This window comes from Carcharhinus amblyrhynchos, chromosome 17, assembly GCF_965287045.1.
Source record: "Carcharhinus amblyrhynchos chromosome 17, sCarAmb.v2.hapA, whole genome shotgun sequence".
In the NCBI taxonomy this organism is placed as follows: Eukaryota; Metazoa; Chordata; class Chondrichthyes; order Carcharhiniformes; family Carcharhinidae; genus Carcharhinus; species Carcharhinus amblyrhynchos.
Genome location: NC_137340.1, coordinates 30,158,266 through 30,175,215, shown reverse-complemented (window position 1 = coordinate 30,175,215; position 16,950 = coordinate 30,158,266). Strand labels below are relative to the sequence as shown.

At 39.0% G+C, this 16,950-nt stretch overlaps 1 protein-coding gene across 1 annotated transcript; it reads right to left on the bottom strand.

The window, feature by feature from the left end:
- Positions 1–577: 577 nt before the first annotated feature.
- On the bottom strand, positions 578–15,506 carry c17h10orf88 (chromosome 17 C10orf88 homolog). The gene is made up of 6 exons (XM_080205695.1): positions 15,370–15,506; positions 12,969–13,172; positions 10,034–10,106; positions 9,747–9,953; positions 7,364–7,854; positions 578–5,721 (listed from the first exon to the last, which is right to left on the bottom strand). The coding sequence occupies exons 1-6, from the start codon at positions 15,465–15,467 to the stop codon at positions 5,493–5,495; spliced, it is 1,302 nt and encodes a 433-aa protein (XP_080061821.1). The 5' UTR covers positions 15,468–15,506; the 3' UTR covers positions 578–5,492.
- Between the last annotated feature and the right edge of the window lie 1,444 nt (positions 15,507–16,950).

Sequence of the window (16,950 nt, the reverse complement as noted above, 5' to 3'; positions counted from 1 at the left end):
TGTTAGCTAGATTCTTGCAATAAAACAAGCATCTGGACATCAACCAAAAAGGCATTGAAATGAAACTGAAGTTCTTCTACATTAAAGTAATACAATGTTCAATCCTTTTTTAACATAATTAGAAAATCTCAAATTGCTGATTAACTAAATTTATTAATGCTTTGAATATTGGAAGTCTTATTTATGACTAATTGAAATATTTGTTTGCAGGTGTGTGAAAGAACCAATGCATATTACATATCATCACCGTCTAATAATGCTGCTTGATGTGTTTAAATTCCTGCATATTTTATCCTTCAATTTTCTTGCATCGTAAAATTGTGGTTCACAGAACTGTGGATCCGTGCTGCCACAGACTGGATGCGTCAAGTGGCCTTGTTCTATGCTATAGGTTTCTTCTTCTTTCCGTCATATCAGCATTGTGTTTTCCACAACTCAAAGGGTATTGTGATGGGACCCAATGAACTGAGAACATATCTAAATACTTCATAAATGCATACAGTTCTATATCAACGTGCCCTCCCAAAAGCGCAATAAGTTGGAAGAACAAAGTTGTAGAATAATAATTAGCATTTTATTTTGCTTCACAGCTTAGGATGAGTTTTTAAAAGTAAGTATTTCAGACAACCTGAACAAATGAAACATACCAAACAAGAAAACCACTGAAATAAGTTTGCCATTTGTCTTTGTTGGTTCTGGCTCTTCCGTGTTGGCTGCAGTTATGATAAAACTCAGGAGCAAAGAAAAAAAATCCACGTTAGCAATTATGAAGCAACTTTCTCATTCAACATCATCCAAAGTTTAAAAGCATATAGCAGTTACATAACAAATTAAACAAAAACAATACTGCATTTTATTCTGAAATCATTAATTATATTGCTATTGTCAAGCTATACAAAATATAAAATCCAGCTCGAGTGCCAGTAAGCTATTAAATAATTTCACCAAAGGGTTTGAACAAAATATATTTTGGCTTTACATTGGTAGGGTGTAACCAAGTGAGCCACCTATTCACGTACCTGTTCAACCTTAACCGAGATCCAAGGCACATCAGTGTGCTGTCCAATTTAAATATTTTCAAGTCTTAAAATTTTAAAGCTATGTACTTACAATTACTGTGATACAGGGACACAAGAAATAGGAGAAGATCATTAGGCTCATCGAGCTTGCTCCACCATTCAAACAGCATGGCTGGTCATCAATCTCTTACACCAATATTCCCCACTATCTCCATATCCCTTGACATCATTAGTATCCAGAAATCTATTGAATTCGGTCTTAAACAGCTCTCCTGGATAAAGAATTCCGAAGATTCACCATCCTGAGTGAAGAAATCCCTCCTTATCTCAATTTTAAATGACCTGCCTGTCATTCTGAAATTGTGTTTCCATGCTGCAGACTCACCAGTCATAATTTTGTAATCTTCAATGAGATCATGTCATTCTTAAAAACCATAGAGAATAAAGGTCCAGTTTCCTCAATCTTCCCTCAAGATAATCAAATCCATACAATCCCTACGCTGCAGAATGAAGCTGTTTGGCCCTGTGCGTCTACACAGACTTTCTGACGGAGCATCTTACACAGCAACCCACTGCCTCCATCCCATCCCTGTAATCCATGGGTAATCCACCTAAACTACACATCTTTGGTCTATGGAGGGAAACCAGAACATCAGGCGACATGGGGGAGAATGTACAACTCCTCACAGTCACCCAAGGCTGGAATCAAACCCAGATGCCTGGTGCTGAGAAGCAGCCGTGCTAATCATTGTGCCACCCTGTCCGGTGAACCTTCATTGCACTCTCACAATGGCAAGCACATCCTTCCTTAGATAAGGCCTAAGCTATATATTGTACTCCAGATGCATCAGCAAAGCTCTATATAATTGTAGCTAGACATCTTTACTCCTGTATTCATATCCCTTTGTGAAGAAGGTCAATATGCATCTGCCTTCCAAACTGCTTGCTGCAGGAATAAAAGCTTTTTAAAACTGCATGCCCAGTTCCATGAGCTGCCAGAGGTAGTAGTAGACACAGTACAATTTGCCTTTTAAAAGTAGGTAGACAGTTACATGGCTAAGATTGATGTAAAGGGATATGGGCCAAATGCAGGCAATTGGGACTAGCTTAATGGTAAAAAATGGGCAGCATGGACAACTTGGGCCGAAGGGCCTATTTCCGTGTTCTGAATCTATATGACTATATGAATGTGGTGGGCACTGGCAATAATTAGATGAGTACAATTAGGTATAGAACTGAATATATGTACAGATTCTGGCACATAAGGAGAATTAGATTGTAAGTAATAACAGGAGCAGGCCATATGGCTTCTTGAATCTGTCTCACCTTTGAATAAGAAAGTGGCTGGTCTTCAATAGCTCCGTGACTACCTCATTTCATCTCCAAAATTAAATTCAACTCTCCTCAAATAGATTAAGACAGCATCCATCTATTTAAAGTTCCCAATTAATCTGTTGAATAAAATTCTCTAAAAAGCATAATCTTTTTAAGTAGGTCAAGCATAGTACATTTTAAATAAATGAACAAAAGAAACCTTGTTAAAAATCAAACTAACAGAACCAAACGAAAATACAAATGCTGCATACAAAATCTGCAAATGCTGGAACCATTTGGCAAATGGGAGACTCCAATAGCCCTCGAGTCAGAAGGGAAACAAAGTATCTACCTTCTTGAGATGGGATTCCCCATTTGTAAGGTGATCTGTATCCCTGGTATTGCCTTCCATATTCTTTCACCTAATCCACTGAAGCCTGTCAGGTTTTTATGCTCCACTTTCACTAATCACCTATTCCTTGCCCTATCATTTCTTTCATCAAGCCTTCCCTTTTTATTGTATCATCACTTTAGTCACTCCTATTTTCCACCTGATCACCTAACAGCTCATTCCCTCTCGTTTGAAAGATTCCCCTTTTTTCACTCTACTCCTCCTATGCTGTACGTCTACAATACTTATTTTTGATGAGTCGTTTTCCCTTAAAAGGTTAACATCACTTTTCTCTGCAATTACTTTCCCTAACAATAAATTTCCATCATGAACTGAACTTCTGGAAGCTCTTAACTCACTTATAAATAGGCTAACGCAATGTCTATTAATACTTAGACTTTGTGGCTTTAAAGGGATGTAGTCAGAATATAATCTGTAGTCTGTGGTGAACTGCTTCTCTTTTAACAGTCTCATTTACCAAAGCATAGCTTAAGGACAGGCATATGATTAAATATTTAAGTATAAAGACTAGAATCGGTAGCCCAAAAGAGACATTAGATTAAACTTTGTTGCAACTTTAGAGCAGCGTGGTACATTCTATGATGTGGTGGAACACTCCTATCATTGCAGTCTTTTGACAGATATATTGTGAATGTCGCAGGATATCTATCACAGGTACATACATAATGCGAACTCAGTATTTTGAGCATTGAAATTTTTTAATAGTGTTTTATACCATTTACTGCAAATTCAAAATCTTATATCCAGCACACGCCCTACAAATGTCAGTATCAGTTATCAACCTGCTGGTTAACATCTGGTATAATCTACTGGCCAACAATTTGAAAATATGTTGGTTGCTTACAATTTTACTGTGAATATTTTCTGCAAAATATACTGGGAAAAGAAGAACGTGGAGGAAGACAAATTAAACTCCTGCTCTGCAATTGTATACTTAAGTTTGAAGAATATTTCTATATGAAAGCACTCACATTTATTACTTTCAGCACAACTTTCAGGTTCTTGAGGATACTGCATTCACACTCAAATACAAAGTTCACCTTTAAACAGATATAATTGAATGTGGCACATTTTTTTCCTTTGTGCTTTTACTTCAGTCTTCAGCAAAGTCAAAATAAAACAAAATCATAAAGCAGTTTGTCTGAACACAATGTAATAACTTATATTTTATAAAAAATTACAAATTTTTAAATTCAAACAAAATCTCTTTCATTGGCCTATACAAATATGATATCACTGTCTATAGGCCTCCCAGCTTGGCACAGTCACCAAATGCAAAGTTAACATTACTTATAAGAAACCGTCCCAATTATCATTAGAAAATTTCTTCCAAAACACAGTTAACCAGAAATATGTTTTATTTGAATGTGAAGGCCAATAAATTGAACAAGCTTTGAAGGAAGCAGTTGAATATTGGGTTAAGCTTGGTGTAGTCAATTACGCTAATGTATATATTCCCCTTCAGTTGCTCACTTTACATTTTATCTGACCAAGCTCCCATTAACTTGTATTTGCTCAACTTATACTATAATTTATATATTGCTTACTACATAACCATTGTAATTTCCCATTCATGCACTAGCAATACATTTCAACGCCTCAATGGCAAGCCAGTTAAGAAAAATTATTAGGAAAATGGCAGAAAGCAAGGTTTCCGCTTTAAGCAGCATCTCCAAAGAAACCCATATACTTTTCCTGCTTTTGATACCATGCTGTAACAGCACCTTGAGGCAGGTACATAGTGAAGTTAATATTGAGGTCAATGCAGTGTGCAACTGTAACATTGCACTCCTGCTATCTTAGTACTAATGCCAGTAAGACACAAACATTTCCCGAAGTGCAATAAGTATTTAACCTTTGATGTCTTCCTAAAACAATGAATGCTTGAAATCACATGTTAAAAATGTATAATTTTAAGAAGTTTTCTACATTACAGTTGTGTTCTTAGTTTTAAATTTCTGCTACAAGTGTCCAAACAAGCAGAGGTGGAAGGGCCAATGAACAATTTCAGAACTTTCTACATTCTTAATATTAACCCTTTAAGGGTTTAGCAACAACAATTATTAGGCCACCAAAAATATCCAACACTGATAATACATTGTCTCAAGGTCACAATATTATTTCAGGAACATTTAGATCTTCGTACTTTGTGCAAATAATTTCCTTTTTAAATACAAAATAAGTTGAGCCCAAAAAATGCCACTAGGCAAAAAAAAAGACAAGGGGAGTAAGTTACAACCGCAATGTTCTGTTTTCCATTTTATTTTTGGTGATGCGTTTGGTAGTTTGGGAATGTCCAAGCTTTTTCTGTGGGCCAGTCAAGTGCAATCCACAGACATTCATGGACCACATATATGGTTTTGAGTTCCCATTAACTTGAATAAATCTCAAGCTGCCAATATTTGGCAGATCTTGGTTTCTTGATTTTGATTCATCCATTTATGTGGCAACAGAACAAGGGTCAGCCACCCCCAAACCCACAGACCCATAAACCTGAAAGGTAAAAGTGTGTAATAATAAGCACAAATATGATGGAGATGCCTGGACTACATGACCATGGATCACTTGCTGTGTATATGTGGCTCATGGAAAAACACACATCAACATCAAAGTTAATAGCCTGAAACTTCCAATTCAGATGACCAGGGTCATAATCTGGACATCTTTACACTAAATGTTACATTCAGTGTTTTTCAAAACTAAAACAGCTTCACAGTAGTCATTGGAAGGGGGTGAAGAAAAATTAGTTAAAGCTGCCCATTTGTTAAGATGGTGTCACATTCATAGCTTTTGGTTACAGTTGTGTTCAAAGCAATGTTTTCCAGCAGATTGGTGAGTGAAACAAATTTTTCATCAAGGTTAGCTTGCAGTAAATTTATTCGACAATCAATGTAATCCTTCAGCCTCTTTTCAACAGATTCCATGTGATCAGTGATATGCTTTTCCAACTCAGAACATAAAGCCTGTTGATAGTGCCTGTGAAGAAATGCAGCATCATAAACAAGCAGCAGGATTTCAAAATGTATTAAAACAAAACACTATATGCAAAAGATCTACTTCCTGAACTATCCACGGTTCATCAAAATCAAAACTGTTGTGGGACAGCAGTTCATGGAGAATCACCAAAGAGATGCATACTGCAGCAGTTAGAACAGTAGATGCACAACTGGTCTACTTATCAAAAACCATTGGTCTTTGATGCTTGATTTGTCAGCATATAAAGTAGCAGCCTTCCATAGCATGCCTGAGAGCAGTTCAAGGCCTGGAATATTTTTAAATATTCACTGTGACACTGAAGAACTCATCAATGCAACAGCAGCTTACCTATTGTAATATTACAGAAAAGATGCTGTAATAATGTATTGCCTCAATAAAATGAAGTTGTTTATTTTTCCCTCCACCCTGCCCCAAAGCTTTCCTTCTCTGTATCTTCCCCTTAACTTCCTAAAATGGATTTTTAGTTTCTATTGAAATTGTAATCGGTGTAGTAGTACATTGAAGACATAATCAATCATGTTCCAGGTCTGGTTGAAAGACTTAATGTAGTCACAATTGGAGATTCCAATGCATCTAATTTAAAGAAAAAATTGAAATCCAAACAGAACTGAGGATCAGGAATAAGATAGTCAGTTCCTTGAGGCAGTTCCACCATTCAGTGAAATCATTTGCAATCTGTATCGTAACTTCATCCAAGCACATTGTCTTCATTATTCTCATTACCCTTAGCTAGCAATATCAATTGATCTAAAGATAGCATCCATTGTTTGCGTGAGAGAGCTATCCATATTTCTATCACTGTTTTGTGATGTGTGACAAAACTTCTTTTCTGAATTGCCTGGCTCTGATTTTAAGGTTCTGATGAAAGGTCATGACCCAGAAATGCTAACTATTTCTTTCTCCATGGTTGCTGCCAGACCCAGTGTGCAATTCCACCATTTTGTGTGTTTATTTCAAGTAAAAACAAGTTTTCATTTTAACTTTTTTTTAAAAAACAAAAAAAAATTGGGAAATAAAGTAGAAGTTGAAATGCCAAAAGTCTAAAATAATTTTTAAAATATGAATTATTTTTATATAATGGAAAAATCAGGGTCTGAGGATGAGGATATGTAATAGTAATAATTAACTCGGTGCGCTGTTAAAAACCTAATTACAAGTCTTTCAACAGGGTATGTTTTTAAGGATTTTACACTGAGACTGAGTGTTCCCACCAGTTCAAAGACTTCTACTTGGCTACACTCTGGGAAGGAACTTCACCAGCCTGATGGGGAAGCACAAATGTTGAAGCAACATTTGGATTTCTACTTTTAACGGTGCATGTGCAGATTCCAAAAGAGGAATGGTGACAATTTTATTAACACTGCAAAACCTGGGCCAAAGTCATTAATGGGAATCTGTGATAGTTGAACCATGAACCACCACATCTACATCACAAAGATGCTATAAATTGACCAACAGAGATCATACACAGGCTAGTTCAAGACTGCTATACTTTTCCTAGCTTCTATCATGTGGAAGGATACAGAAAGAGCTGAATTGAACAATTTTCAACAGAACTTGTCAGAAAATTTTCGATATAACCTACACACAAACAGGGTTTCACTGCTGTGAAAATTCATACCTGCCATTGGATGTGTCCTCTGCTACTGCACTATTTTTAGTAACTTTAACCTTTTCTCCCATACGAAGTTCATTCACCTGGCTACATAGGTCCTGAAGAAGAGGAAGCATTTCAGAACTAAAGGCATTTTGCTCTCCATTGCTTTGTTTGCACAGAAATGTTGACACAAGTCCCTTCAAATCTCCTCCAGCAAACTTGTGTTCATCTACATCTTTTGCACTGTCTTCAGAACCAGAAGTCTTTTTATTGTTTGTTCCAATAGGCGAGACTGAACCCTCTCTCATTTGTGTGGATGCAGTGTTCAATGTGGTTATTCTTCCAGGATCCTTTATTTCTTCCAATTCTGAACTGGACGTCGGATTCGTTTTGCTAAGTACATGGGAAGAGGTCATTCCTTCTTCAGACTGCAGAGAACTCACAATTTTTCCAATTTCTGTTAAATCTCTTGCTCCAAAGATACCCTGGAACAGTCCTCCAATTGCTGCCTGATTCTATATGGAGAAATATCAGTACATTAGGTCAGAACAATCACTATTATTGTTACTGATTAACAGCAAAATCTATCAGAAGCAGAACTGCACATTTGCCAGGTGCAGATGCATCAAGACAAATTGTAACCACCCAGATTGAGGTCAAAGACCTCAGTGTAGAGCAGGCATCACACCAAGAGGTCGTATTCATTTGTTAGACGCATCCTTTGCCAAAGGACAAGGATTCTCATTTCTCTCCAGCATCCTCCATCAGAACTCAAGATACTGCCTCCATTACTGGGATACACTCACGGTCAGCCTACAGTATCATGCTTCGTACTGATTGCTGAATCAGGTATAAAATACAAGTTAATAAGCTCTCAATGCAGCTGTTTGACGGTAGGTTTACAGTGAAGAATAAAGTGGCAATCTGTTATGGGGGATCATTCATCAAATTTAACTTGCGAAATGCTCATTATCTTCATTGATTACATCTACATTCTTAAATTGTTTTGTGCTCTGCATATGTTAACCTTTACATTTGAGGTTTATTAAAAAAAAAATCACATTTAACATACTAATATATCCATTTATGCAAAATTAAATACCAAGCCACATAAGGCAATATTAGAGCAAACAGTCAAAAGATTTACTGAGGCAGATTTCAGGGAGTGCCTTAAAAAAGGAAAGAGAAGTAGAGAGTTAGAGATGTTTAGGGAAGAAATTTCAGAAATGATAATTATAATTATGAAACAGTATAATGCTGCAAAATTAATTCCAAAAATGAAAATCTCTTGCAATCAATATGTTACACACATTATGCTGTTCAAATAACTTTCCAAATTAATTCACATGGCTTACTTCAACCATACACCCTTCCCCTTATGGATGTGAAGCTCATTCCCACCCAAGATCACACTGTTAATGGCTGGCTAATTAATGGCCAGCGTGAAAAACGCTCTGTGAAAGACTGAATGTTGTCGAGGAGGGCAGGTGCTGAGGAAAGGGAGCAAGGGAACTGGCACTTCCAGTGCTCTCCCTCAGGGAGACTGTGGCTGCGGAGATGTGTAAGGGAGCTGCTGACTTGTGAATGACAAATATCAATGAAAAACTATGCTATGAGTGTCCAGGCAACACAATCATATATAGGCCTCAGTCTCCAGACACACGTGTTAACTTTATCTGAGCCCGTACTTTCATCCCGCCATGGATCGAGGTCACAGCTAAAATGTAAAGACCGCCTGGCCAATATGCCCGCTGACCAACTGGAAAAGCAGATGGGCCAGGTAAAATCTCAGGCAATTGCTGTTTCCTTAAGTTAGCTTGACTTCTTGATTGTCAGCAAGCATACTTCTGACTTACACCTGTGTCTGCCGACCAAAATATCACACAAGGCCGCCCAATGTCATCTCATGCGATTTTACACACGTCTGGATCAGGTGTGTGCCCGCCCAAGTAACATTCAGGCCTGCTTCTCTGAATTATACCTACCATTACCTAGCATCTGTATACAGAAAGGGACAGAGCAATGTACACTTCTTTTCAATTTCCCACAATATATGACTGTACAATGATATACAAGATACACAAACTGAAAAACATCGATCACACAAGCATGCGTTCTAAAGCATGCACTTTATTCCACTTGAATATTCTAGATGCATCACTGAACTTACTACCAACTTACCTACCCCTGCATTTTCATCATAGACAATTTCTTCAGTTGAACACATTTTTCCACTTTATAAAAGAAATGTGCAATAAGAACAAAGAATGGAGCTATAGCATTTAAAATATATATTTTAACACAGAAAAACCAGACACTGTAATAACCATATCATTGGTCTTAAAATTACTGCTGTCTTTGGAAATAAAACTCATTCAACTCATTATTCTGACAATAGATAACACACCTTCTGTTGGAACTGGACCATGTTGAAAAGTTGCTGAGCTCCAGGTGACAGCTTTGTTCCCATTGAATCCATCATTGTTTGTACTCGTTCCAAGTTAATGTTTTTTCCCAAAGGAGAAAAGCCTCTTAAGATCCTTGCTGAAGCACGTTTTATGCCCAATAATATTTCACCAATTCGTACTTTCTCTTTTCCACCTAAAGATAGCAGCTAAAAACAGAACATTTGTCAAAAGCTTCGAAGAGTAAAACATGATCAGTAAGAAACAAAACAAAGCCTCAACATCTTACCTTTAGTTCACAGGATGAAGTAGGAAAATCCAATTTAAAATGTTTCCTAAACAAGAGGATCTGCTCATCGTCACTGAGAGAAATAAAATATTGGTGGTAAGAAAGCACAATTATCTCAATTCATTCAAAATATCAGTGGTTTCAAGATAGCAGATTAACAAAAATGACCCCACTAGGAAGCAGGTTCTCATTCTTGTTTTGAAATCCCTCCATGGCCTTGCCCCTCCTTATCTTTGTATCCTCCTTCAGCGTCAAAAACCTCCCAGATATCTGCATTTCTATAATTCTGGTCGCCTGAGAATCCCAATTTTAATTGCTCCATATGAGTGGATACGCCTTTGGCTGCTCATGCCCTAAATTCTGGAATTCCCTTCTTAAATCTCAGTCTCTTTACCCACCTTTCTTCCTTTAAGACGCTTCTAAAATGCATATCTCAGACCAAGCTTTAGTTAATTGTCATAATTTCTACTTATGTCAAATTATGTTTGATAATATTCTTGTGAAGCACAGAGTGGCATTATTAAAGGGGCTATATAAATACAAGTTAATGCTAGTTCTTTCACCTGGAGACCAAATTCTATATTAACAATTGCTGTCTAGAACTAATGAGTTGAGATGATTCAGGTGTTCTCTAAAAGTGGTACATGGATCTCACTTTCAGGATTTCTGGTCTTGGGTGGCCTGATTTTTGAGAGTCATTTTAAAGGCATGAAGGCTGGTTCAGGTCAAAAGCCCACATCTGGCATTCCCAAACTGGCTAGTTCCATTGCAGAGATCAGCATGTTCTATACTTCCACAAGTTTCATGACGTCAGGTTAGGCTTTTAAAAAGACGTGGCTCACAGCCCCTCAGAGGAGTCATGAACATAGCCTACATGAGGGAACTTTTAAAAAGGTCCTCCTCATGCCCCTTCCCACACCAAGGTAATGCTCCCAATCACCTCCCATAGCATTTTGAGTCTCCTATGCCAAGCTATGGAACTTGCATGCCCATTGCTTCAACATAGTCCAGTGGGTCAATGTAACAGTAGATGGGTTAAAAAAAATCTTTTTAAAACCGTTACTCATTCATTATTTTCAACTAAGTTAAAACTAATTTCACCACAGCCCAATTAAAAGGCATCTTGACCCTTCAAATTATCAATAACAGAATACACAAGCCCTGAAGCCACTTAACTTTGTGTAAATAAACACTGTGTAATGACAGTAGAATTCAGAGAGCCAGGCTGAAATTAAGGTAATGTTTCTGCTGGGGCTCAGGTGTTTCAACAAGAATAATGTATTTATTGACTCGCAGCCAAACTTTCATTATATATGCCTTCTCAGCAGCCCGCCTCCAGCCTTTTTCCCTCCAGTCAGCACCTGCTCCAGGCAACAAGGATCATATTTTTGTGACCACTCTCGAGGTCGGTGGGCCAAGCCAGGAATTTTTCCACTTCCTACTACTATTCACCTCAGTGATGGAAGTCTAGGCTTAAATTAGTAATTGCAACATTAAATCACCCCCATTCATCTACCAAAATTTCAGCAAGAGTCACTGAACTCCTGAAGAAACAACTGTGTTTAAAGCCCAACTCTTTGATGATGGTCTGAATCACTGTGCTTTGATTTGATGTCCACCATGTTTTTAACCCTGTGAACCTTGATGAATTTTGGGCTGTTTTACTACAATGAAGGTACTGACATAAATGCAAATTTTGTTCTTAAAGCCGTAAAACAGCAAAGAATTTTCCGGCACTGTTGCTATTAAATAGGCCTTCATCCAACAGTGTGTGACCATATTTTTTGCAGGCACAGAAAAGCATCAATTCTCAATGCTGATAAGCGCACATTACTCAATATCTTCCCTTCAATCAGAGCTAAACAGTAGTTATATGCACTGAACAATGTAAATGCCCTGACTATTTACAGTGTACGTTGCAAATTAAGTGTAACGTTTCGAAGTTTTTAACATTTATTTATTAGTGTCACAAGTGGGCTTACATTAACACTGCAATGAAGTTACCGCAAAAATCCCTTAGTCGTCACACTCCAGTGCCCGTTCGGGAATTTAATATAGCCATTGCATCTAACCAGCACATCTTTTGGACTCTGGGAGAAAACCACACAGACATGGAGGGAATGTGCAGACTCCGCACAGTCACCCAAACTAGGAATTGAACCCCAGTCCCTGGCGCTGAGAGGCAGCAGTGCTAACCACTGTGCCACCACGTCACCCAATAGTTATTTATAAAACATTGCATGTGGCTACACATACCTTCGAGTGGACTTATTTTACCAAATGTGATTTTTTTTTAAACTCAAGTGTATATCCCAGATAAGGTCACATTCCTATTTGCTCTTCAGAAGGTATGGGGATCTGCAGACAGCTTTAAGAGTCAATCACATTGCATTGGGTCTAGAGTCACAGAGGCCAAACTGGTTAAAAGTTTTCTTTCCTTACTTTCACCGGCAAGATGAGTTTTAAATGACAATTCCAGCTTTTTATTTCAGATTTGTTTCATTGAATTTAAATTCTCAGTTGCCATGTTGGGATTTGAATCATCTCCAGACCATTAGTCCAAGGTCCCAGATTACTACTCTAGCAACATAGCCACTCTACCTTTTATTATGCTACATAGTAGCAACATTTAAAAGCCAAAATGTGAGCTTTTAAACATATTTTATGAAAATAACCATGATTAATTTTCAAAGAATTGTAAATATAAAATTAACAATTTCTCTAATTAAATTTAGAATTTGATTCTTTTAAACAAAAAAAGATTTAAACAGGCAATAAATTTGACTTTTTGAGAAATACCACAATAACCCAATAGGCTATTAATATCAAATTTGGTATTGCTATTGATACTCAGGATTTACTTGCTACAACCACTTATCCCCTGACTGTTAATGCAAGGTTAACATAACTATCGTAAGCCAAAACAGTGCATTACCCATTTATTTGTAGGCTATCTATTTTTTGGCCTTGGCATGTCCCACAGTACTCTCCTTCTGTGTAAACCTCCATAGTTCTTGCTTCGCTCAAAACTTCTATAAAGACTATGTCAGCAGGTTGTTGAGAAGAGCACTGTAGATACAGCACACACGGAGTTTCCACAGTATTGGTTTGAGGTCGCTCCAAAGTAACGAGTTCTGCACTGAATCACATCAAAGGAAACAATAAGTCACCTCTAATTTAAACAGAAACATGTTTCATTATCACAACATATCACAATTTTCTTTTATTTTTGGTGTGTCAAAACGTTGCTTACATTTTGAGGAATTCACAGCATTTCCATTTTTAATACAGTAAGAGATTTTCCTGATGCTTAGGTCAATGCTGCATGATTGTAATATGTTCTTTACATTAGCTAGCAATGTTCAATAACAATCAATAATTATGGAGTAAATATGGCCCAGAACTGGAGAAAAAAAGTTGATGGAGGCCTTCAGAGGTCTTAGCTTAATACATTCAAAGGTATAGACATAACAATATAATCAACGAAACAGCATTTGCAGAGAGTTGGTGTCCCATCATATCACAAAGATTTTGATCAATCATCAAAAATACATTGCTTGCCTTAGGAACACAGGAATTAGGAGCAGATTCCATTTTCAAATTTGCTTACACCACCAGTGGGTCAGATCTTAAACAATGACACGAGAGTACAGAAGTGAGAAAGAACCTGATGAACTGGTGCAGCAACAACAATCTCTCCCTCAATGTCAACAAAGCGAAGGAGATTGTCATTGACTTCAGGAAGCAAAAAGGACATGCCCCTCTCTACATCAATGGGAACAAAGTAGAAAAGGTCGACAGCTTCAAGTTTTTAGGTGTGCAGATCAACCTGTCCTGGTCACCCCCACGCCAACACTCTAGTTAAGAAAGCCCACCAATGCCACTACTTCCTCAAAAGACTAAGGAAATTTGGCATGTCAGCTACGAGTCTCACCAACTTTTACAGATGCACCATAGAAAGCATTCTTTCTGGTTGTATCAAAGCTTGCTATGGCTCCTGCTCTGCCCAAAACCGCAAGAACTACAAAAGGTCATGAATGTAGCCTAATCCATCACATAAACCAGCCTCCTATCCATTGGCCGTCTACACTTCCCACTGCCTCAGCGAAGCAGCCAGCATAATTAACGACCCCATGCATTCTCTCTTCCATTTTCCTCCTTCGGGAAAAAGATACAAAAGTCTGAGGTTATATATCAACCAACTCAAGAACAGACTTTTGAATTAACTTACCTTTCATTATGTTGATCTTCCTCTACGCCCTATGACTGTAATGCTACATTCTACACTCATTTCCTTCTCTATGAATGGTATGCTTTGTCTGTATAGCATGCAAGAAACAATACTTTTCACTGTATTTTAATATATACAACAATAATAAATCAAATCAAAGTAGGCAAATTCAATCCTTCAAGCCTGCTCCACCATTCAATCAGTTCATGGCTGATCTCTCCCTGGTCTCAAATCTACACCCCCACCTTTCCCCAATATCCCCTTATCCTTTTTAAGAAATATATCTATTTCCTTCTTGAAACCATTTAATGATTCTGACTCAATCATGCTGTGAGGCAGCAAGTTGCACAAATTCAGCACCCTCTGCGAGTAGTTCCTCCTCATCTCTGTTTTAAATCTACCACCTCACAACCTATACTTGTGACCTCTTGTTCAAGATTGCCCCATACCAAACAGACAGAAAGGTTAAAGTACAAATTAGTTGAATGAGGATAGATATCAACGACCAACAGTTACGTCTATCGCCCATTTTTTAAAATTGTTAGTAATCAGAAATACAACTAAATAAAATCTGGATTCTCAATTAACCACGTGCGACAAATGACCAACGTCACGGTCAGCACAACACCACAGGATGATTTTAACACATGCAGTAGAGTAGGCACTTTGCAATATTCATGGTGTTACTGTTCTCACAGTGCTGGCTGTCAATTAAACTTAAAACAGCTGAACACAGCAACAGTTGCTGTAAGTCAAACTCAGAATTATAGGAAACAGTCAATCAACATCTTAAAAATAATAAGTACAAATTTCCTCCACATTTTACAGCTTCAGACTCCTCGCTATGAGACACCAAGCAATGAGGGATGGCCCTAAACATGCTGCTCAAAAGCACCAATGCCAACCAACACCTGACTAATGTTCAGTCAAGCCAGGTCAAGGCCGGACTCTCACCGGTCACTGCCGGGGGCTAAGCAGCCCCCTGAGCGGTTGAACTGTCAGCTCCGCTGACCCCGGCACTCCAGCCGCCGGGCCGCACTGACAGTCAGCCGCTAGCGAGAAGGCACCGCATTCAGATGATCCTAATACCCATGCTCAGGCTTACCGGACAGCGGCCTCTCCTCCGTCGTCCCAGCCGGTGACCGAGGCCCGGAGCCGCCCCGAGCCGCACGGCCAAGCGGCACGAACCGAAACAGGCTCCATGGCGCCCCAGGCCCAGCCAGTGCGCAACCGCAAAGAGAGATGCCCGCCTCCACAGGCTACCCTGCGCCCTCCCCCTCGCTGCCTGCCCCGCCCCCCGAGTCCTGCGTCCTGCCCCGCCCCCTGCTCCCGTACTTCCTGCCCCGCCCTCGCCCTCGCCCTCCCACTTCCTGCCCCGCCCCCGCCCCCGCCCTCCCACTTCCTGTCCCGCCCCCTCCACTGACTTCCCTCCCCGGTCGATACAGATCGGTAACCAGTCATTGCCGCGTGAATACAGCTCAGTTACAAGTTATAAATACAACTCATGCTTTAAACTCTAATAAAGGCAGTTACAAGGGTAGAGATAGAATTGGCTGAAGTGAACTGGGAAATTGGGTTAAGTAGAAGTAGCAGTGGCAGACATTTCAGGCGATATTTCGTAACACTCAACGAAGTGCTCTTTTGCATACCAAACAAATAAACGAACTCAAATTAACTTAGGGACAAATTAAAAGGGACAAATCCCCCCAAAAAGGAAGGTGGGACAGCCCGAACAAAAACAAAGTCGAAAGGAAACTTAAAACATTAAATCAAAATATGATTCTCGGGGTAACACCCAACCGAGTTATACGTGGTTTGAAAGGAAAAGCCTTAGGAGAAGGACACATCAGCTGCGTCTAAGGAAGGAAGTTAAAGACACCAAACGTGTACACTTCTGCAAATATTTGCAGTGGGTCAAAGGATTATAAACCAGCAAAAAATTATTCAGAGAAAGGACATAGAAATGTAAGTATGAGAGAAAGCTAGCTGGAAATATATAGTGGATAGTAAGCATTTCTATGAGTATTTAAAAATAGAGTCAGAGGGATAAACAGCACAGAGACAGGCCCTTTAGCCCAACATGTCTGTACCAACCAGATTTCCTAAACTGAACTAGCCCCATTTACTTGCATTTGGCCTTTCCTATCCATGTACCTCTCCAAATGTCTTTTAAATGTTTTAATTGTACCTGCCTCTACCACCTCCTCTGGCAACTCATTCCATATCCATACCACCCTCTATGTGAAAAGGTTGACCCTCAGGTCCCTTTTAAATCTTTCCCCTCTCACCTTAAACCTGTGCCGTCTAGTTTTGATTCCCCTACCTGGGGAATAGACTTTGGCTGTTTACCTTATCAATGCCCCTCATGATTTTATCAACCTCTCTACGGTGAACCCTGATCCACCTATAAGAACATAAGAAATAGGAGCAGGAGTAGGCCATCTAGCCCTTCAAGCCTGCCCCGCCATTCAATAAGATCATGGCTGATCTGTCGTGGCTCAGTTCCACATTCCCGCCCTCTCCCCATAACCCTTAATCCCCTCTCTTATCAAAAACCCATCAACCCGCGTCTTAAAAATATTTAGCGAGATAGCCTCCACCACTTCAACGGGCAGAGAATTCCAGAGATTCACCACCCTTTGAGTGAAGAAGTTCCTCCTCATCTCCGTTCTAAACTGCTCCCCCC

Coding starts and splice junctions, on each gene's coding strand:
- c17h10orf88 (XM_080205695.1), bottom strand. CDS start 15,467: ATGGAGCCTGTTTCGGTTCGTGCCGCTTGGCCGTGCGGCTCGGGGCGG. Junction 10,107..12,968: donor GATAGCCTACAAATAAATGG/GTAATGCACTGT, acceptor TATTTCTCTCAG/TGACGATGAGCAGATCCTCT. Junction 9,954..10,033: donor CTTCATCCTGTGAACTAAAG/GTAAGATGTTGA, acceptor TTCTGTTTTTAG/CTGCTATCTTTAGGTGGAAA.